Below are 19,041 nucleotides of genomic sequence, written 5' to 3'. Positions count from 1 at the left end.
TGTCTAATTAGCCACAAATGCCTGGCAGCTGCTTTATCAGACAACTGAGATTATAGAATGTTTCTATTTCACAGAAAGTTCTATTGAGCAGCTTTGCTCTGAAGCAAAGAGCAGATGTGTGCAGACATCTGTGTTCCAGCAGGGTCTGCTGCTAAGTCACTTCAGTTGTGTCCGACTCTGTGCAACTCCATAGATGGCAGCCCACCAAGGCTCCCCCATCCCTGGGATTCTCCAGGGAAGAACTCTGGAGTGGGTTGCCATTTCCTTCTCCAGTGCATGAAAGTGAAAAGTGAAAGTGAAGTCCCTCAGTCGTGTCCAACCCTCAGTGACCCCACAGACCACAGCCTACCAGGCTCCTCCGTCCATGGGATTTTCCAGGCAAGAGTACTGGAGTGGGGTGCCACTGCCTTCTCTGCAGCAGGGTCTGGGAGAATATAAAAGGAGCAGATAGCTCAGGTAGCTTCTGAACTTGAGGTGTAGGCTGCAATGCAGGAAAGTTAATTAGCATGTCCATTTATTCTATTCCTAAGGCTAATTATTTAAATATGGCCCTGACTAGGCCAGTGGCCTAAGAAAGTGGATTTTGTAAGCTGAATTTTGATTGTGAAATGCAGGCAAGGCAAACTTATGAAATACGGAAATGTTCTTATATGCTGAGAACAAGGGAAGTTCTTACTGTGCCCTGTGGCCAATCGTCCAACCCTTAGATGCTGGACAAAGGGCTTCTCAGGTGATTCAGTGGTAGAAACTATGCCTGCCAATGCAGGAGACACGAGTTTGATCCCTGGGTTGGGAAGATCCCCTAGAGGAAGAAATGGCAACCTACTCCAGTATTCTTGCCTGGACAAGAATGGACAGAGGAGCCTGCAGGCTACAGTCCATGGATTGCAAAGTATTGAGCATGGCTTAATTGACTGAGCACAGCACAGACCCCAGCTCATCTGTGGGTATCCCTGTCTTAATCCTCAGACTGCACCAGGAGTTGGTTATATGACTCCACTTTGCAAAGTAAGCAACTGAGGCTTAGTTCTGCAGCCTATCCTGGGCCACATCACTTGCATGGGGAGGAGTCTAGACTCCAGGCCAGCTTCTGAGCCCAGGGCAAGATTTAATGACCCAGCCCTCCTGAAGAACTGAGAGCAAAAGAGAGATGAAAGTCTCCTCCATGGATGGATTTGCTGAGTATTTCTTTTCTTCCTGGGAACAGCAACCTACTCATATAATGTGTGTGCATGTGTACTAAGTTGACTCATGTAGTATACACACATAAAAGTTTTAATATCCCTAACTGATGGACAGGGTGACATATAAAACCTACAGTCAACACAATGTGGTAAAAACTTAGGAATAATTTACAGAGGGAATTGTAACTTCTAGAATGTCAGTGTTATACGGACTAGCAGAATGTGATGGGAGTAAAATGGGGAGTGGGCTCACCAGGAGTTTTATTATTTAAAAAAAAGCAAAGAAAAACTGTGCCAAAGAAATCTATCATTCCACCCATAGCTGGTTCTAAGTGTTGCAAAATGTATTTCCATAATTTCACTCAGGTAGGTATGAATCAGATACCTGCCATAGGACAGATGGGAGAGTCTCACAGGTGATGGGAAAACCTTAGCAGCTACTGTCTTCAGTCTGCCCCACCCTGATTAGTTGGGATCCTCAGATACATGGAAACGCATTAATATTTAATTATGCCCCTCCCCCCACCAAGCTCACGAGTCTGTGGAGAAACCAGTCTGGCCATGCAGATGAGGAATTAGTCATGTCAGCCTTTGCAGTTTAGACATGATGAGTTCAAGGTGCTTAGAAATTTCAGACTCACAGCCATTTCTGTGGGTCTTGCAGGGCGATGCAATACATACTGTCGCCCCTGGCGGGAAAGATTGAAGGGATTTGGGCATTGCATTTTCAAAAGCCTGTTGGATTTAGTGCTGTCCTTTTCCCTTGCAAATGGTATTTTCTCAGCCCACACCTCATTTTTTGAAGCATTTTACATTTGAGAGAAGTCATGCGGTAAGTATTCAACCACCAGGATGCTAGTCAGAGGTTGGGTACTGTATGTTATATCTGAAAAGGATACACTTGTTTTCTCCAGCATGCTCCCAGAAACACCATGATGGGATGGAGGAGTTTAAGCACTTCCCTGACTGTTGTTTCTGGAAAATTCTTGAGCTAATGAGGCTTTGCTACTACTTAATCATTAGTGGCAAAAGTTGCTCAGTCATGTCTGACTCTTTGCAACCCCATGGACTATACAATCCATGGAATTTTCTAGGCCAGAATACTGGAGTGGGTAGCCTATCCCTTCTCCAACGGATCTTCCCAACCCAGGAATTGAACTAGGGTCTCCTGCATTGCAGGTGGATTCTTTACCAACTGAGCTATGAGGGAAACCCATTAATCATTAGTACTCACATTTTAATGACCATCAATTTACTTCCACTGGCAGTGGAATCATGCCTGAGATGTTCATGGGACAAGAGGCATTGTATCTGGCATATATTAATTAATAAAGTGGCCCACTGGGTAAAGAATCTGCCTGCAGTGCAGAAGACTCAGGTTCAATCCCTGGGTTGGGAAAATCCCCTGGAGAAGGAAATGACAACCCACTGCAGTATTTTTGCTTGGAGAATTCCATGGACAGAGGAGCCTGGCTACAGTCCATGGGGTCGCAAAGAATCAGACACAACTGAGCGACTTTCACAAGTTTAGAACAATGAAGTCTGGAATGAGGGAATTGCAGAAAAAGATGAGACCAGGAAAGAAGAGGAAGATAGATATGGGAAGGATATGGGTTTGCGATTTATGAACTGAGATGAAAAGCCACCTAGTTCACAGCTGATGGGAGCTAGTAGTTTTCTGTATTTTCTGGCAAATAGGAAGGTAAGGAGGGCCAGAGTGGATCTCACATGGTAAAGGGGTCATTTTATCTGACTTTGGCTTCCCTCTGCTCATTCAAACTGATTGCTGATAACAAATTTCAGTGGCAATGAATCGATTTTTTAAAAAATTTTACAGAGCTCCAAGAAAATCACTTTGTTTCCGTCAGCCTCGTTGGTCCCTTTCACTGTCCCTCTGTTGTTGTTTTTGGCTTTCATGTAACTTGGTTGTTGAAAACTCTGACATGCCTAGGGGTGGGTGAGCAGAAGGAGGTTTTGTACTGCATGAAACGGCCTTGGATGGGATTTTATGAAGTCCCTAATTACACTGCTGCAGGTGGATGACCTCTGTTTTCTTTTGCAGGTACGGGTTCATAGATGGGCATGTGGTGATTCCCCGGATCCACCCCAATTCCATCTGTGCTGCGAACAACACAGGGGTGTACATCCTCACATCCAACACCTCCCAGTATGACACGTACTGCTTCAATGCCTCAGGTTGGTCCCAAGTGGGTCGGCTTTAAGTCCTGGGCAGCTTTTGGCCAGCCAGCCTTCAACAGCATGGCTGACAGTCTTGGCTTCAGTGGGGATGCATGCAGCCTCCATTCACATAACAGATGCTTGATGCATATTTCACCAGTAGTAAAAAAGAGTCTTGTCTCCAGGGTGCTTACCTGCTATGTTGGAGAGGCCAACAGTAAGCAAATACATATGAAATCACTTTCATGAAGTCAGACAGTGACAAGCGTTGTTAAAAAAACGCAGAGCAAGGGACTACAGAGTGCTAGGGGTGCTTTTTTTCTGAGAAGATAATCAGAGAGAGTGCCCATGAGGAGGTGGGTGTGGGAGAGCCCTGATGGGAGCGAGGGAAGGAAGCCACGGCGTGGTGGACAGCCGTGGACAGCCGTGCACAGCCAGGTCCGTGGGAGCATCAGGGCATGTGCTGACAATGGCAAGGAGACATAAGAGATGCAGGTTGGATCCCTGGGTGGGGAAGATTCCCTGGAGAAGGGCACAGCAATCCACTCCAGTGTTCTTGCCTGGAGAATTCCATGGAAAGAGGAGCCTGGTCCCCCAAGCTATATAGGGTCTGCAGTCTATAGGGTCACAAAGAGTCAGGCACAACTAAAGCGACTTAGCAGGCATGCACAGGCCAGTTACCACTGAAACTTTTCTCCCTGCCTTTCTTTTTGCCCATAGGGTTGGGCTCATCTTCAGAGAAGGGAGTGAACAGTACTGATGAACCTTCCTCTACTTTGGGGAGGTTAGTTCCATTGAAAAGTTTGAGAAGTCCTGGGGGATATTGCTTGCCAAAGTAGCTGCAGTAAAGTTCAAAGCAATGGGTTTCATTTTCTTGTATCCAAATTTACTCAATATGTTAGAGTGCTTTTTATCAATTTTCTATATGTTTTAGTGATCAATGACACACGTTCAGCATTGTGCTGGGCAGAGTAGAGTGAGAAGGAACCAGAGGCCATCTTTCTTGTCTCCAGAGTTAATCTTGTCGAAGTCATGAGATGAAAAATAAAGGAGCTAGGGAAGAATGTTTATCTAAGGAGAAGTACGTTCTAAATGTCTTGGATTAGAGTTGGATGATGATGAGGGTGTTAAGTGGGTGACAGATGTTGATAACCTTCTGCTCTGTGCCAGGGACCACATTGGAAAGATCCTTGAATCCATCTGAGCCTGAGAAGACCGCTCAGCAGGTGGTCAGGGCCCAGTGATGTGATCCTCCTTGCAAACTTGCCACAGGGACCAAAGCCAGCCCCATCTTAGCAGATACCTTCTATAAGCTTAAAATGTCGGCAGTATTTTTTGTAAAACGTGGCCTGTGGTTGACAAATGAAAATACGGCAGGCCCTGGAAAGGCTTCATGGTGTTTATTGCCTCTTTTCTCAGTGGTCAGGCCCAGCACTGGTGACTTCTGTGTTAATACAGAAAACTGACCTGAATTAGTTCATTTTTGAAGTTTACTTTCAGTAAAGTGCCCATTTCTCTTTGGGAAGGAGAAATTTAGGGGTAAGATTCTACATTCATCTGTTTATTTATTCATTTATTCAACAAGTATGTGCTGGGCACTCAGGAAGCTGTCTGTCCATCTGTCACTGAGTGATTGGCTAGACTGAATAATTAACATTTCTCTTGGCTATTTTGGTGTAGTGGAGGCAAGGTTTATGAGATACAATGTATCAGGAGGCTCACTTCAGAGTCTTTCTAACAAATCCTTCAGTTCAAGGAAACTCCACAGGCTTGATTCTTTCAGCAGTGTGATGCTCATTAAACAGAATGAAAGGCTGTCCAATGAGGCCCTGTATCTAACATGGGAACACGAATGTATTGCACATTTGGGTCACCATCCATCTTAGTATGCCTGCCAGATTTGATATTCTTTATAAAAGTTAGGGTGAATTGGAGCATGAAGGGACTCCATTCTAACAAATGCACTAATCATTTGCAAAACTGCCTTATTGGTTTTGACATCATGCTTCATTCTCTTGCAACTTTATTCCTGGAAATTTCCAGTGCACTACTGTTACCTGCAATTGTCTTTGAATTTGGGGGAGGTGGTGTTGGAGAAGACTCTTGAGAGTCCCTTAGACTGCAGGGAGATCCAACCAGTCCATTCTAAAGGAGATCAGCCCTGGGTGTTCTTTGGAAGGAATGATACTAAAGCTGAAACTCCAGTACTTTGGCCACCTCATGCGAAGAGTTGACTCATTGGAAAAGACTCTGATGCTGGAAGGGATTGGGGGAAGGAGGAAAAGAGGACGACCGAGGATGAGATGGCTGGATGGCATCACCAACTCGATGGACGTGAGTTTGAGTGAACTCCGGGACCTGGTGATGGACAGGGAGGCCTGGCGTGCTGCGATTCATGGGGTCGCAAAGAGTCGGACACGACTGAGTGACTGAACTGAACTGAACTGATTCCATCCTTGACATTAAGAAGTCATAATCCTGCTTCTGGGTTTGTGTAACATAACAGTTAAATCAGAAACATCTCATGGGTCAGGTCAGTTTCTGGTGGTGTCCCCAAAATAGATCCTGTAGATACTTTGCAGGATCTCCCAGGTTGGCTGTTTGTCCTGATTTTCAAATGAGGGAATCACTGAGAATTTTTTGAAAACAGTAAAAGTCTAAAGAAATACTATTATTGTCTCCCATGACCTGCAGATTCCTCAAAAGCAGACAGAAATGTTCATCTTTTGCTCCTTGTTTATTCTGTGATCCGTCATATGTGCGGAGTTAATGATTAAAATGAATAAAATAACTGATAGGCCTGAAACTTCCTTTCATTAATTCTTAGCCATTGTCATTCAGGGTTGATAAGAATGTTTCTTCACTTGTTTGTATTTGCAGACCATTTGTGGGGCGGGGGGGAGTTAATATCTTAGATATGTTTACCAGAAGAATGGACTGTAAGAAAATTATATTGGTGGTTTTTTTTTTCCCCCATTCATTCAACAAAGATTTTGGTGCCTCTCTAGCCCCATGATACATAAATGTTCTTGGCAAGAAAGATAAAGTTACTGCTTATCTTGTGGAGTTTCCATATTTATATGGAGGTGGCTGAGTGGCAGGGGGTAGGGGATAGGAGATGTGCTATGAACAGCCATCAAGTAAAATGAACAGGACAGTTTCAGCTAGTGGTGAGCAAGAAGACATGAGAGAGAACAACTCTGCAGTGGTGATGGGTGTTGGGGGTGGTGAGGGGCTAGCTTAGACTGGATTATGAGGAATGACCTTACCAAGGAAGTGACATTCTCTTTGAAGAGTCTCTCTTCTGAGAAATCTTTTAATCAGCCCTTGCAAGAATGGCTATTTTTAAAACCTGCTTTTCTCTGGTTGAGTGTATAAAGCTGCCAGGTGTTTCCATTATGATGGCAAAGGATAGGCAAGTAAAGGGCGCCATGCCCTTTATATGTGGGAAAATATGTTCCTAGGAACTGGGGAGCAAGCAAACTCTGCTTTGTTAGACTTGTGTGTTTGTCTAAGTCATAAATACCCAGTGATTTATGGCAGGACATTCAAAATACTTGTGATAATAGGCTCCTTTGTAATAGCAGTTTGCCTGCCTGCCTCCCTCTGTCCATCCATCCTTCCTTCCATCTGTCCATCAATCCATCCATCCATTCACCCATCCATCCATTTATCTATACATCCATCCATCCATTTATTCATCCATCCATCCATCTACCAACCATCCATCCATTTCTTTGTTCTGTCCTCTTTTCCAAGAAACAATTCTAGAAGAAACTAACCTAAGAAATCAGTTTTCCATTTCATTAGTTAAAGCGTGCATGCACGCACGCACGCACACACACACACACACACACACACACGTATAAAAACTATACTACACAACTGAATCCAGCCTTCCTGTAACAGCGAAGCCAGCTTAAAGCTCTCTGAGTTTTTAAAGCTTAACCAAAGTCCAGTTACAGAACAGAGCATTTAAGCAGGAATGGAACTGTTGGTTAAAGCATTCTGCAGGCTCCCTACAGTGCTCAAGGGATGGCTGGCAGGGGGAAACTTTCCGAGTTTGCTTTCAAAGGGCATTAGACAGTGCTTCTCAAAGAGCTGCTCTCATAACATCTGTGGGTGATCAGGTAGGCCCAATGCACAGTCAGAAATTGTTATTCCCAAAGAAGGGAGGAAGTAGAAGATAAATGGAAGGCAGAAGAAAAGGAAGTCAGAAGTGTCAGTGATGATATAAGCCAAAACAGAAGCCTCAGAAAATATTCTGGGCACCTGGACCAAAGGTGGACAACCTCGGAAGCTGTACAGTTAGAAGTATGTTATTCAGAATAGGCACTTAGGGGATTAGTTAAATGCATTAATAATACATTAATAAAAAGAAAAAGATTGTTTTTTTAAAAAAACATTCCTACAAAGTAAGTTCTATGTGGATTATGATAGTCTTTAGAGTCTCATGCTGTTCGTGCTGATAAGTGTTTGATTGCATTTGCCAGCCATGTTTTCCCATTGTTTCTGCAGATTATTGGGGTTACATGTGATTTCTTCATTATAGTTCATACATTTCTTTAACACTTTTTGAAGCGCTTCCCCTGTTAATTTTATAATAACACATTTAAAAAATAGCTTCTAATGTATGCCTCAGTAAAGAAAGACCATGTCTATCTTACCACCATGGTATCAACCAGCCTTCTTTAATAGAGCATATACATTTGTTAATGAATGGATATGTTGGCGTGGGGACCTTCTAAAGATGTATGAAGTAAAATAAAAGTGAAAAAGTGCATCACCAAGGTCAGAGAAGTTCCTAGATGACTTGGTCAAGTTTAAGAAAATGATCTGGGCTAAGTTATAGCGAAAGTCATCCTAGCAAAGAGAAATGGACATCAATTAGGCTTCTGGTTTTTAGCGTTCTCATGTCTTTTTTCTTTTCTACTTCATAGCTCCACTTGGAGAAGACTGTACCTCAGTCACGGACCTGCCCAATGCCTTTGAAGGACCCATTACCATAAGTATGTATCTCTTCTAACCTTGACGGAGTTTTCCCATTCTTGGGGAAAAGATCAGGTGCATTTCTTGTTTCATATTTGAATGGAATCGCACTCATTTCCTTAAGGCTAAAAACAGGGCTACAGTTTACTGTCCCTTTATTGCTATATGGTTTACCCCGATACATTCATTGTTCCTGAAACATCAGTCACCTGAGAACTGCTTTCACATTTTTTGGCATCTCTGTGGACACTGCACTGTCATTTACTTGATATTTTTCCTTTATTTGACCCATTATTTTCTACTTAAAAAGCATTAATATAACTCCAAATGGAAAGCCAGTACCTCTGGTTATAAGTAAAAGGTAACTTTAGAAATAAATATAAATGTAAGAAAAATTAAATAATGTTCTTAAATTCTAGCTGTTGAAGGCTCCGAGTCTGAGCCATGTTCCCTTTCTCAGAGGGAGGGATTAATAGGTGTTAGAGGTAGGGACATTCTGGCCTCCCACATTTTCTGTTTGATTCAACTGGAGTATTTAAAAATGATAATAAGAATGCAAACTTCTTGATATGTGTTTCAACGTTATTTACACTATGTCGACCTAAAATCTTCCTGATTATCCTGAGAGATTGACACTGCAGAAAACACAGTATTTCAGCCAGAACTTTCAAATAGGTCAACGTGTTAACCTTGATCTGATTGCCTCTGAGCCTCATGTTTTGAGAAGTATGACAGTGATGAGGATGCTGGATTTCTACGTCCTAAAAGCCAGACCCCTCGATGTCCAAGGTGGCCGGAGTGTTGTGGTGACGGGGATGAAAATCATGCCTGGCCCACACAGTTCCAGCTCCCCACGGCAGGAAATTGCCCCTGGCCTGTGCCGGACAGGAAGGGGCCGGCACCTGTGAAGTGCTCTGTCTGTGTCAGACCTGGTGTGAAATCCAAGTTCTCTACAATCTGGATGATCTGAGCCTCAGTTTTCTCGTTTGAGTAATGAATCGACATATAAGATTTGTCACGAAACTTAAAAAAGTTAATGTGATCCATGCCCGGCCCATAGTAGATGCTCAATAAATGCCCCATTTCCTTGGTCCCAACAGATCTTTTTCTCCATGTCCAGACCTGTTCAAGTGTGGTCCTATTTCTTTATCAGATCTCCGTCTGTGAGATGATTAGGGTGATGGAGACTTTGGATTTTTTAAAAGTTATATTAGGTTAATAGTTCCACTTGGACAAGATAGATGGACAAACAGAAGGAATCTTTAGTCCTGCCTACGCCACACAGTAGAAAATCATTTCAGCTAAATGCACACTTGTGCAGTGAGCGACTCACACTTGAAGGCAACACATTTAGAAGAGAACCATGAATGAAGCCCTTCTCGCTCTTTCTCCTCATGTTCTAGTCATTTTCTTGTTTAAACCAAAGATTTTGATCTTTATATTCACTCCTGTGTGCTCATTTCAAGTTGAATTTCACAGATGGCAGAGCCTCTGTCAGTGTTTCAGCGTGCTGTTTTGTTAGCCAGGACTGGGGATTCATTGAAACTGGAAACATTTTCCCCTTAGAGAGAAAATCTAATTCTTCATGGATTTGCATACCTCAGAGGTCTGGTTCCAGACCACTGCAATGAAACGAACATTTTGATAAATTTGGGGGAGTTTCCCAGCACATGTAGACGTTACATTTACACTCTATATAATCCAAGTGCACAATAGCATTGTTTTGTTTTTTTTTTAAACAAATGTACATGCCTTAATTAATATTTTATTGCTAAAAAGTGCTCACCATTATCTGACAACGAAGCGTTTCCACAAAGCTTCCACGTGGAAAACACAGTATCTGTGAAGCTCGGTAAACTGAAGTGCTAATAAAGAAGTTATATCTTGTATTCCCTGATGAGACTGACTGCCTCTTTGTCTCCTACTTTCTCAAAATAGATGGAATTAATAGCAACAAATATGACATGTACTTGAGAAGGAAGGGTAGGGACCAGGCAGGAGAATTACTGTTTATTGAGCACCAGCTCTATTTTGAATACTAGGCTAAGTACTTTCCATACAGTGGATCATATAGCGCTTATAGAGGAGGTAGTCTCATTCCCACTTTACAAATGATGAAACTGAAGCTCAGAGGGTTGCCTACCTCGTCTAGAGCCACACAAAGCTGGGATTCAAACCTGGGGACGTCTAAATACACCCTCTCCCCCGCCTTCCCACTTCCAGAGTGTGTGAGTGGCCAGGGAGGGTTCACTGTCTCAGTGCATTATATAGTCACTTTGTCTTCCCCACTAGAGATGTAGTTAGCCGCTGTTTTGCTTAATAAAAAAAGAAAAATAGCTCTGAAGTCACTGTAAGCTAAGCCACCGTCTTTCCTATAGTCAGAATACATCAGCTGTCAGGTTCTGAAAGTGGCCCCTCTGTCTTCCAGCTATTGTAAACCGCGATGGCACCCGTTACACCAAGAAAGGCGAATACAGAACGAACCCCGAAGACATCAACCCCAGCATCGTGAGCCCCAGCAGCCCCCCTGATGATGAGATGAGCAGTGGCTCCCCCAGCGAAAGAAGCACTTCAGGAGGCTACAGCATCTTCCACACGCACCTCCCAACTGCGTACCCACCCCCAGACCAAGACAGCCCCTGGGTCTCCAGCAAGCCAGAGAATACCTCGGATACCAGTAAGGAGAAAGAGTCCCTGTGCTTTCCGATAGCCATTCGCTCACAGGGATGTCTGTGGTCTATCTGAGGGACATGAACTCGTGTAGATAGCGTCTGTCTCTAGAAGGTGCTGACATGATCTGGGGAGGTGGCCTCCCGTGGTTGTCAGAGTGCTATATCGTTGACCGCTTCTGCTTACAAAAAAAAAATTGTTTTTTCCATCTCTAAGAAGTACCGTACTGGAAATTTTTCAGAAGAACGTCCCTTGTTCTCTTGTCCCAGAGAAATGGTGACGGTTGAGACCTGATAACACAAGCCAGTTTCATTTTGGCGCATTCCCTTCTTGTTCTTACCCATTTATGGATAAAATTGTTTCCATAAAGTCGGGATCATAAAGTATGCATACCATTTCATCTGCTACTTTTTTTTCAGGTTCATTTTATACGTTTAGGTTTTAACTTGATTTGTATTCATGTTGTTAATTGGGTAATAATTAGTCATACTCTCCACTCATGATTTGCTAAACAGTTCCTTTGTTTTTGGCCTAAGGGAGTGTATCTGAAGGAGTTATCTGATCAGATTAAATCTACTTATGGGTTTTATATCCGTCTCTAGTGGGGAAGGCTCTTCATGCTTGCTTGGTTATGTGAGTAACTCATTTTGGGGACTGCTGGAGTGCAGCTATTTAAGCTCTGCATTCAGTTTCTTTGGGGTTTGGCCCCGGCGTTTCACTTTCATTGGAAAGTGTGTTCATCTTCCTCTGGTCTTCTGCTCTGCTTCCTTCTTTGCTTTTTCCCCTACGGTTTGTTTTAAAACAGGTTTCCAGATGGGCTGTGTTCCTTCTGTGGAGGATTATTCAAATTCAAACAGGCCTTGTGCTTCTTGAGCTCCTTTCCTAGTATGGTGTGGATCTTCTCTTCTCTTGGCTGCGGCTCTCGGGGGGTGAAATTCTGGTCTCCAGAGAGTGTGGCAGAAATGTCCTGGTTTGCCAGTGCTCAAGACAGGGCCCTTTTCTATTCTTCAGAAGCCAGGGCGATTTGTCAGAGCACTGTGATTTAACGTAAGGTCACTTTCTTGATGGTGTTTTAAATTTCTGTTAGCAGATTGCCGAGGGAAGGGCACAGATAAAGCTGGGATCCGGTCATTCTCCAAAGATTCTTTGAAGCATTTCAAACAGCAGATATTTTCAAATTTCCCATGATTTCCTAGGTTATTGGATCTCTGGAGACTGCATTGCAGTATTGTCTGTAATCCTATGAACAATCCTTCTTTTAAAGTTTATTTGTTTTAATTGGAGGATAATTACCTTACAATATTGTGATTTTTTTTTTTTTGCCATACATCAACATGAATTGGCATAAGTATAACATATGTGCCTTCCATCCTGAATCCCCCTCTTACCTCCCTCCCCACCCTATCCCTCCAGGTTTGGACAACCCTTCTGGAGAGAAGCTTCTGCAGGTGGAGCTGCTAGTTACTTGCTCCTTCCTGAGTTCCCTGCCTTTCTAAAGTAACCACTTAGAAGGTGTTCAGGGAATGCAGTTTTAGCAAAAGCAACAATTAGTGGTCTCAGCAGGAAGCAGATCAAGGCAGTCTTAAAGTACCATTTCCCTCCAAAGAAGAAAATCGAGACAAAATGTATCTTGTGGGAACCAGATGAAACTAACATTAAGCTGCTGACAGCCTATAGAAAATAGTATTTCACATGTGCTTCAGGAAGGGCAATGAGGACATTTTATAAACATTCATGGCAACATCCTTTAAGGACCATAGCTTTTCTGCCTTAATCAGCAAACATATTTTTGAAGTCCTACAATGTATCAAGCGATTCTAATGCTTGTGACCCAGTGGTAAACACCATTAGAAGGTAATGAGGGAAAAGTAAGGATTAGTAACCTTGTCTTTCATTCAACCAGTATTTGAGGTCTTCTCTGAGCCAGACATTGCTCTTGTTACTGGGGACTCAGGTGAATCTCCCTTCATGGAGCCTGTTTCCTATACAGAAATCCAGGGAATGATTTGGTTAAGTATGTTTACTTAACTAAAACATAGTTTAGCATTTGGGTTGAGAAAAGAATTGTGCTTTTCTCTTTCCAAAACACTTAGCTAAGTTTCAGTAGTGTAGGAGACTTACATGTCTAGCAGAGTAAGTCCAGAGCCAACCTGAGAGTCGTGAGTGTTGTAGGATCCAGTAGGGCAATGCTGAATACATTAGCTCACACGAAGAAAGGCGTCAAAGAAAACAAGCAGCCTGCTCAAGTGGCAAACTCGAGAACATTAGCACTGGCAAGTTCCTGAACAGACCATATTCTCCAAGCCGAGTGAGGAGAATCCCCAAGCCTCATAGCTATCAGACTGAGAGTTGGGACTTAGTGAGAGGGAGTGATAACAAAACCTCCCTAATGGATGCAGAAGGGCAGAGGTCAAGGGGAAGGCTGGCTGCACACCAAGAAGTGCATCTTTGGCTTGCGTGGTTGATTCCATCCTTAAGAGCCCTTGGTGGGTGGCAATAGGGAGAGCCAGTGAGAAAGACCATCTGGGAAGCGCTTGACTTCCAGCAAGCCTTTTATTATAAATGTTGTTTTTGGTAGCGCCTTCCTGGAGGTATGTCATCAGCCTTTTTGCTATTGGTGATCTGGAATCGTTTGGAATCCAGAAACTTAAGCTAATTCAGGAAGCAGACTCTTGCCTTGGATCACTCTTATCTCCTTGTCTTCTGGGTGTAATTACATATACATGTATATTTATTATATGTATAATAACATAATATAATAATATATTTATTATTATTTTTGGTCTAGCATGGTCTGCTTGTGTGGGGAAGAGTGAAAACTCTGCTGGCTAGGCGAGAGCTGTTCACAGTTTCTCCAACTCTCATATACCTCCTTTTCGGAAGACAGAAATAATGCCTATTTTTGCCCTGCTCTTGTATGTTTACTTCCTGTTGGTTTCTACCAGATGTACTAGAGGGAGAGGGTGGCCAGAGTTCTGTACCTTTAATCAAGTTTCTGAGGTAAGAATGGGTTGTCTGCAGGTTTTCCAGGAGGATGCCCAGGTTTAGCTGGGGCATCCGGCGTAAAATTGGCTCCTCTCTCTCTAGTCCCTTTTATGTATATGTGTCCTTTGTAGCACAGAACATACTGTGTAAGGAGTTGACATTGAATTTGTATAGAGTTAAAGCTTTTAATCTAGAGTTCATGGGCTTCCGGTAGGCTCAATGATAAGCTGTAAGGTATTCAAGAGCCACCAGAAAAAAAATACGCAAAACTTTAAAAACGTGTATGTATAGGCTCCCTTTTTTGAGGAGAGCAGCCGTAACTTATATTAGATTTTCAAAGAAGCATGTGACTCAAAATGATTTTTAAAAATCTGAACTGGCTTAGAGGTTTATCCTGATGATTTTTGCCATTCTTCAGGGAAACAGTCTGGACTCAAGTCCAACTTGAGAATCAAGTGGGAGATTTCAAAATTGCAAAATGACAATTTTTGCAATTCCCTTCCTCTAATTTGAATAGAATCCAGAATTTCTCTAACTTGGGAAGTTTTTGTTTCCTTTCTGAAAACGCATTCTGTATGAGAATTAAAAGTGACAGAAAGTGATAAATGGATTCTTGAGAAATCTTTATCTGATTTCAACACTTGGAAACACACCCTTTGCAGAATTCCTGCTCAAGTATAAAGCTTGACTTGAGATTAATGAATGTGGGCGGAACTTGGAAATGCTAGTTGTCATTACAAGCTTCCTCAGGTAAAATGACAAAAAGATCCAAAAGTTACAAGCAAGCACCTCTAAAGATACTCTAAAAATAAATGAATGAAAGCAACTTTATGAAATGCTATGTAGAAGGCTTCCAGTTCATGGCTGGGTCACCTAATCAAGTAGATGTAAAATCTCTTTTCCATCACAGGTTATTAAGTTGCTACTTGATTTTGTTCTCAGCCTGTATTCAGGGGGCTTCGTTTGAAGAATGAGTAACACTATACGGATAAGCATACTGAATTTGCATTTCTGATGTTGTCCTAAGATTCTAAGAGATCTGGGGGAGCCTGGAAAGATAAAATCAGGCCTCAATCTTCTCTAATCTTCATTCTATAAAATATGCACACATTTTATATAGATAGGACTGGGAGTAAAGTTTTTCTGAAAAGACCTCACTAAATGATGTTTTCATAATTGATCCGGTTTCTTCAACTTTGTACTCAAACCGCCATGCAGCAGCTCAGGAGCAATATAATTGGATATGGTCTTGGTTTGGTAAGTCACAGCCTAAGACTCAGGATCAAACAGCAGCAGTGACAGGGAAACTGTTACGTCTCTTGCGTCTCTATTGTCTTGAATGCCAAGCCTTTCAGTATTCAGGGAAAGGACCTCTTTATTATGTCAGAATTTCCTACTGATGCTCTGTCACCATCCTTAGGGAGAATAGAATCTGGCACCACTTTGTTTAATAGCGAGGCCAGTGGGCCTGGGACATGACTGGATTCTGCTCAGTGTCCTACTTGTTTTCCTTCTGGCAACATGCACCTAGAATCAGAATTATTTTTCCTTCAGATCTTTGATTAAGAGATTCAATCAGAACACGTCCTCTTAAAAGAAGTCTATTAGAAAATGCATACTCCTAGTTTCCGCTGATCTGATTAACACAGAGAATAATAATAACAGAGGAAAATACTGATTTACAAATGGAAAGTGTAGGCCCCAGACAATTGTTTGGACATCTGCTATCTCAACTGTAAAGTGTAGGAAGTGACCTGTGCTTGATCTCAAAATCTAGGTTTCTAACAAGCTCCCTGGATGTTTGACTATTCATTCTAAGTAGCTATAAAGTGTTTTGACTTAAGAGTTTTTGTGGGAAAAGATTCCAAGTCTGTAACAATGGGATATTGTTAGCATATCTTCATTTACTAACTTTTGTTGTTGGTGGATATGACCATATTTCAAAATTATTAGAACTTTTTTAATTCAGAAGAAGAGTTATAAAAAAGATCCTTTACATTTGCTTAGTTTATGAGACTAAAATAAACTATTTTTTACTTTGACAAATATTCCTATAAGGAAAATAGTACTGATATTATGTTATGATTACGTATGATAGTGATTAAGATAACGTCGGAGGGGTGGGGAAGAGATTGAATGCAGAATTTTTAGTATTTTTAAAATGTTTACAAGGTTTATCTTCATCAGACAAATGTTGTGAAGGAAAAGGTCTTGTACTTCTCCTTGGGCTTTCTTGATAGCGAGAAAAAAGAAATCTAATTCGGCTTACTGTTGTATTTGGGGATTTAATGGTGGTTTCAGCCTCTCTGCTTGAACTTTTCTCAGCTTTTGTGTCTTCTACTTTCTGGCACTAGTGGTAAAGAATTTGCCTGCCATTGCTGGAGACACAAGAGATGTGGGTTCGATCTCTGGGTTGGGAAGATCCCCTGGGGAAGGAAATGTCAACCCAGTCCAGTATTCTCACCTGGGAAATCCCATGGAGAGAGGAGCTTGGTGTGCTTCAGTCCATAGGGTTGCAAAGAGTTGGACACTACTGAAGTGACTTAGCACATGGCACTATTTTCTACTATTCTTCTGACACACATCATGGCTACAGAAATGGCAGTCTTTGGAAGTTTCCAATCAAGACTCTGGCTTCTAGTCTTGTTAGTAAGATCATTGGGTCGCTTCAGTTTGTCTTTCTTGATTGAGTATTCTGTTTTCAAAAACTGAGTCTCAAAATGTTCTGTTCTGCTTTGCAAAATCTAGCATTGATGTACAAGTAACCATGGGCAACGCTGTTTGGGAATTTGGACTCTAACTGGAGAAAAGTGGAATGGCATCTCTTTCTAGTTTTCACCTCAGCTGCCCCTCTGCCACGTGTCTGATATTGTTGGGACTATGTCTCTGAGGCTGTGGGCAGATGTATCACACCCTAGATTCTTGGAGGATGATACTGGTTGACCAAGATAGAGGGTAGAAGGTGAAGGGCTGGAACTCTGAAGAGCTGGATTTTAGAAGCACAGACTGTCACATGTGGTGGCTGTTCAGTGGCCCAGTTGTGTCTGACTCTGTGAGTCCATGGACTGCAGCACACCAGGCCTCCCTGTCCCGCACCATCTCCCAGAGTTTGCCCAAGTTCATGTCCATTGCACTGGTGCTGCCATCCAGCCATCTCATCCTCTGACACCCTCTTCTTCTGCCTTCAATCTTTCCAAGCATCAGCCTCATATGTGAAGAGGATCAATGTCTTGTTCAGTCAACATTTCTAATCATCTAATCTCATACACAGTTTCTCTGCAGAATGATCTTTCTGATGGTGAGGGATACAATACTTTCTGTAAAAGCTCATTGGTGGATAGTTCTGATTAGCACCTTTTAATTTTTATTTGTGTATTTATCTGTTTAGCTGCACGGAGTCGTCCTTGTTTTGCACAGGCTTTCCCTAGTTGCGGCAAGCGGGGGCTACTTTTGGTTGCGGAGTGCGGTCTTCTTATCAGTTTTCTGGTTGTATGCTAAAATAATGCTGGGAACTGCAGCGTAGCTCTCATTTGTGTTCAGAGTTACAGAAATCAAATGCTAGAGAAGATCAAACCTAATAGCTGGATGAATAGCAAATTGTGAATACAACTGAGGGATTATTAGAAATGATTGACATGTGTTTAGATTCCAAAGTATTACTGAAGGTGGCTTAACACAACAAATGGGCACGTGTGAAACTTTTTTATTCTGTTCTTGACAGCCTAGCTTTCATGGCATATGCCTAATAATAAATGCATCTGAAAGCATGGGGGAGTTTATCAGCCTTTTTCTCTTTTACTTCTTTGGTGAGGTTATGTCTATATTTATTCTTTTAACTTCCTTGGAAAGAGTATTCCACTGTAAAGATCATACCCAATTGTCTTTAGATCTATACATTAGCTTGAGACCAGAATATAACAATTTGGAGTATAGAAGTCAAATCTCTCACTTCTCTCTTATAATCTTGGGAATTTGATATACGTTCTGTGCCTGTTTTTCTCCCTCTGTGAAATGGATCACTTGGCATTCAGCTCAGATACTAAAGCAAGTCACCGCAACAGGTACGGATTCAAGTATCATCTCAGCAGGCTGGGAGCCAACTGAAGAAAATGAAGAAGAAAGAGACAGACACCCCAGTTATTCTGGATCAGGCATTGATGATGATGAAGATTTTATCTCCAGCACCAGTAAGAATAATCAATTCCTATAGAACCATCTGTGCCAGGCTTATCGATTAATCTGAGTGATGCCCGATAGTATCTTTCTTGGGAAATAGTTACTATGAGAAATGAGCATAAGCCTGTGATCACAGGTTAGTTAATTATGCCTTAATGAGATTATGAAGGAAGAAACTGATTTTTTTTTAATGGAAGCCAAAATCTTTTATAAAATTCTTAATTCCTCATGTAAATCCTTCCTGTTTTGTTTATTTATGTGTAAAAGCTAAGCTATAACGTAACAGTGCCAGTTGTTATATAGTGAAGCCATTGCATCATAGTAGCCAAGTTTGTGACAGTTATAAAACTTTTTTGAGCATAGAGATGGAAATTGAGCTGAAAGGTCCTTTAAAAAATCAAAAATTGGTCTAATACTCTGCCAGATAACTGAGTTTCCTATACTTACCTGTTCATGAGCTAAGATACTGCTGAATGAGATGAGATTGCTGAAACTGACTCCATTACAGCTCTGCCGTTTTTTTTTTTTTAAAGAGAAGATGTGCCTTTGGGGTGCTAAATGAGCTCTCTCAGGTCACCGAAGTCCAGTCTGTCCTATTTGAACCTGAGAGCTTCATCCCCAAAAGTATAGCATCCCAAGAGGAAGTGGTCCAAAAGAATAGCTTAGACCTGAAGGCATTTGAGTATATGACATCAGTACAACAAATACTTGAGGTGAACTATATGCTTTATATCTAAGCTGTATTCCTTAGCTGGACACCCCTGCAGAGCTTAGAAACTAACAAGGGAGCTCTCTTTAGTAACTTCAGAAAGAATACCAAATACCCTCAAAACACTGGAGCTTTACTATTGTACTGTCT

The 19,041-nt window shown here is 42.0% G+C and overlaps 1 protein-coding gene across 8 annotated transcripts in view; it reads left to right on the top strand.

Annotated features, from left to right (window-relative positions):
- The window catches only part of CD44 (CD44 molecule (Indian blood group)), an 89,203-nt gene that overhangs the window by 37,748 nt on the left and 32,414 nt on the right, over nt 1-19,041 (top strand). For 5 of the 8 annotated variants that reach the window (XM_018059245.1, XM_018059244.1, XM_018059246.1 and 2 more), the window contains exons 3-5: nt 3,247-3,380; nt 8,303-8,371; nt 10,780-11,028. In XM_018059245.1, the coding sequence (XP_017914734.1) occupies nt 3,247-3,380; nt 8,303-8,371; nt 10,780-11,028 (452 nt within the window). Of the gene's footprint in view, nt 1-3,246; nt 3,381-8,302; nt 8,372-10,779; nt 11,029-18,037; nt 18,194-19,041 lie in introns of all 8 variants that reach the window. The other 3 variants (XM_018059241.1, XM_018059243.1, XM_018059242.1) reach the window with 2 other exon arrangements.

This window comes from Capra hircus, chromosome 15, assembly GCF_001704415.2.
Source record: "Capra hircus breed San Clemente chromosome 15, ASM170441v1, whole genome shotgun sequence".
In the NCBI taxonomy this organism is placed as follows: domain Eukaryota; kingdom Metazoa; phylum Chordata; class Mammalia; order Artiodactyla; family Bovidae; genus Capra; species Capra hircus.
Note: the sequence above shows the minus strand (reverse complement) of the source record. Positions and strands in the feature narration are given on the sequence as shown.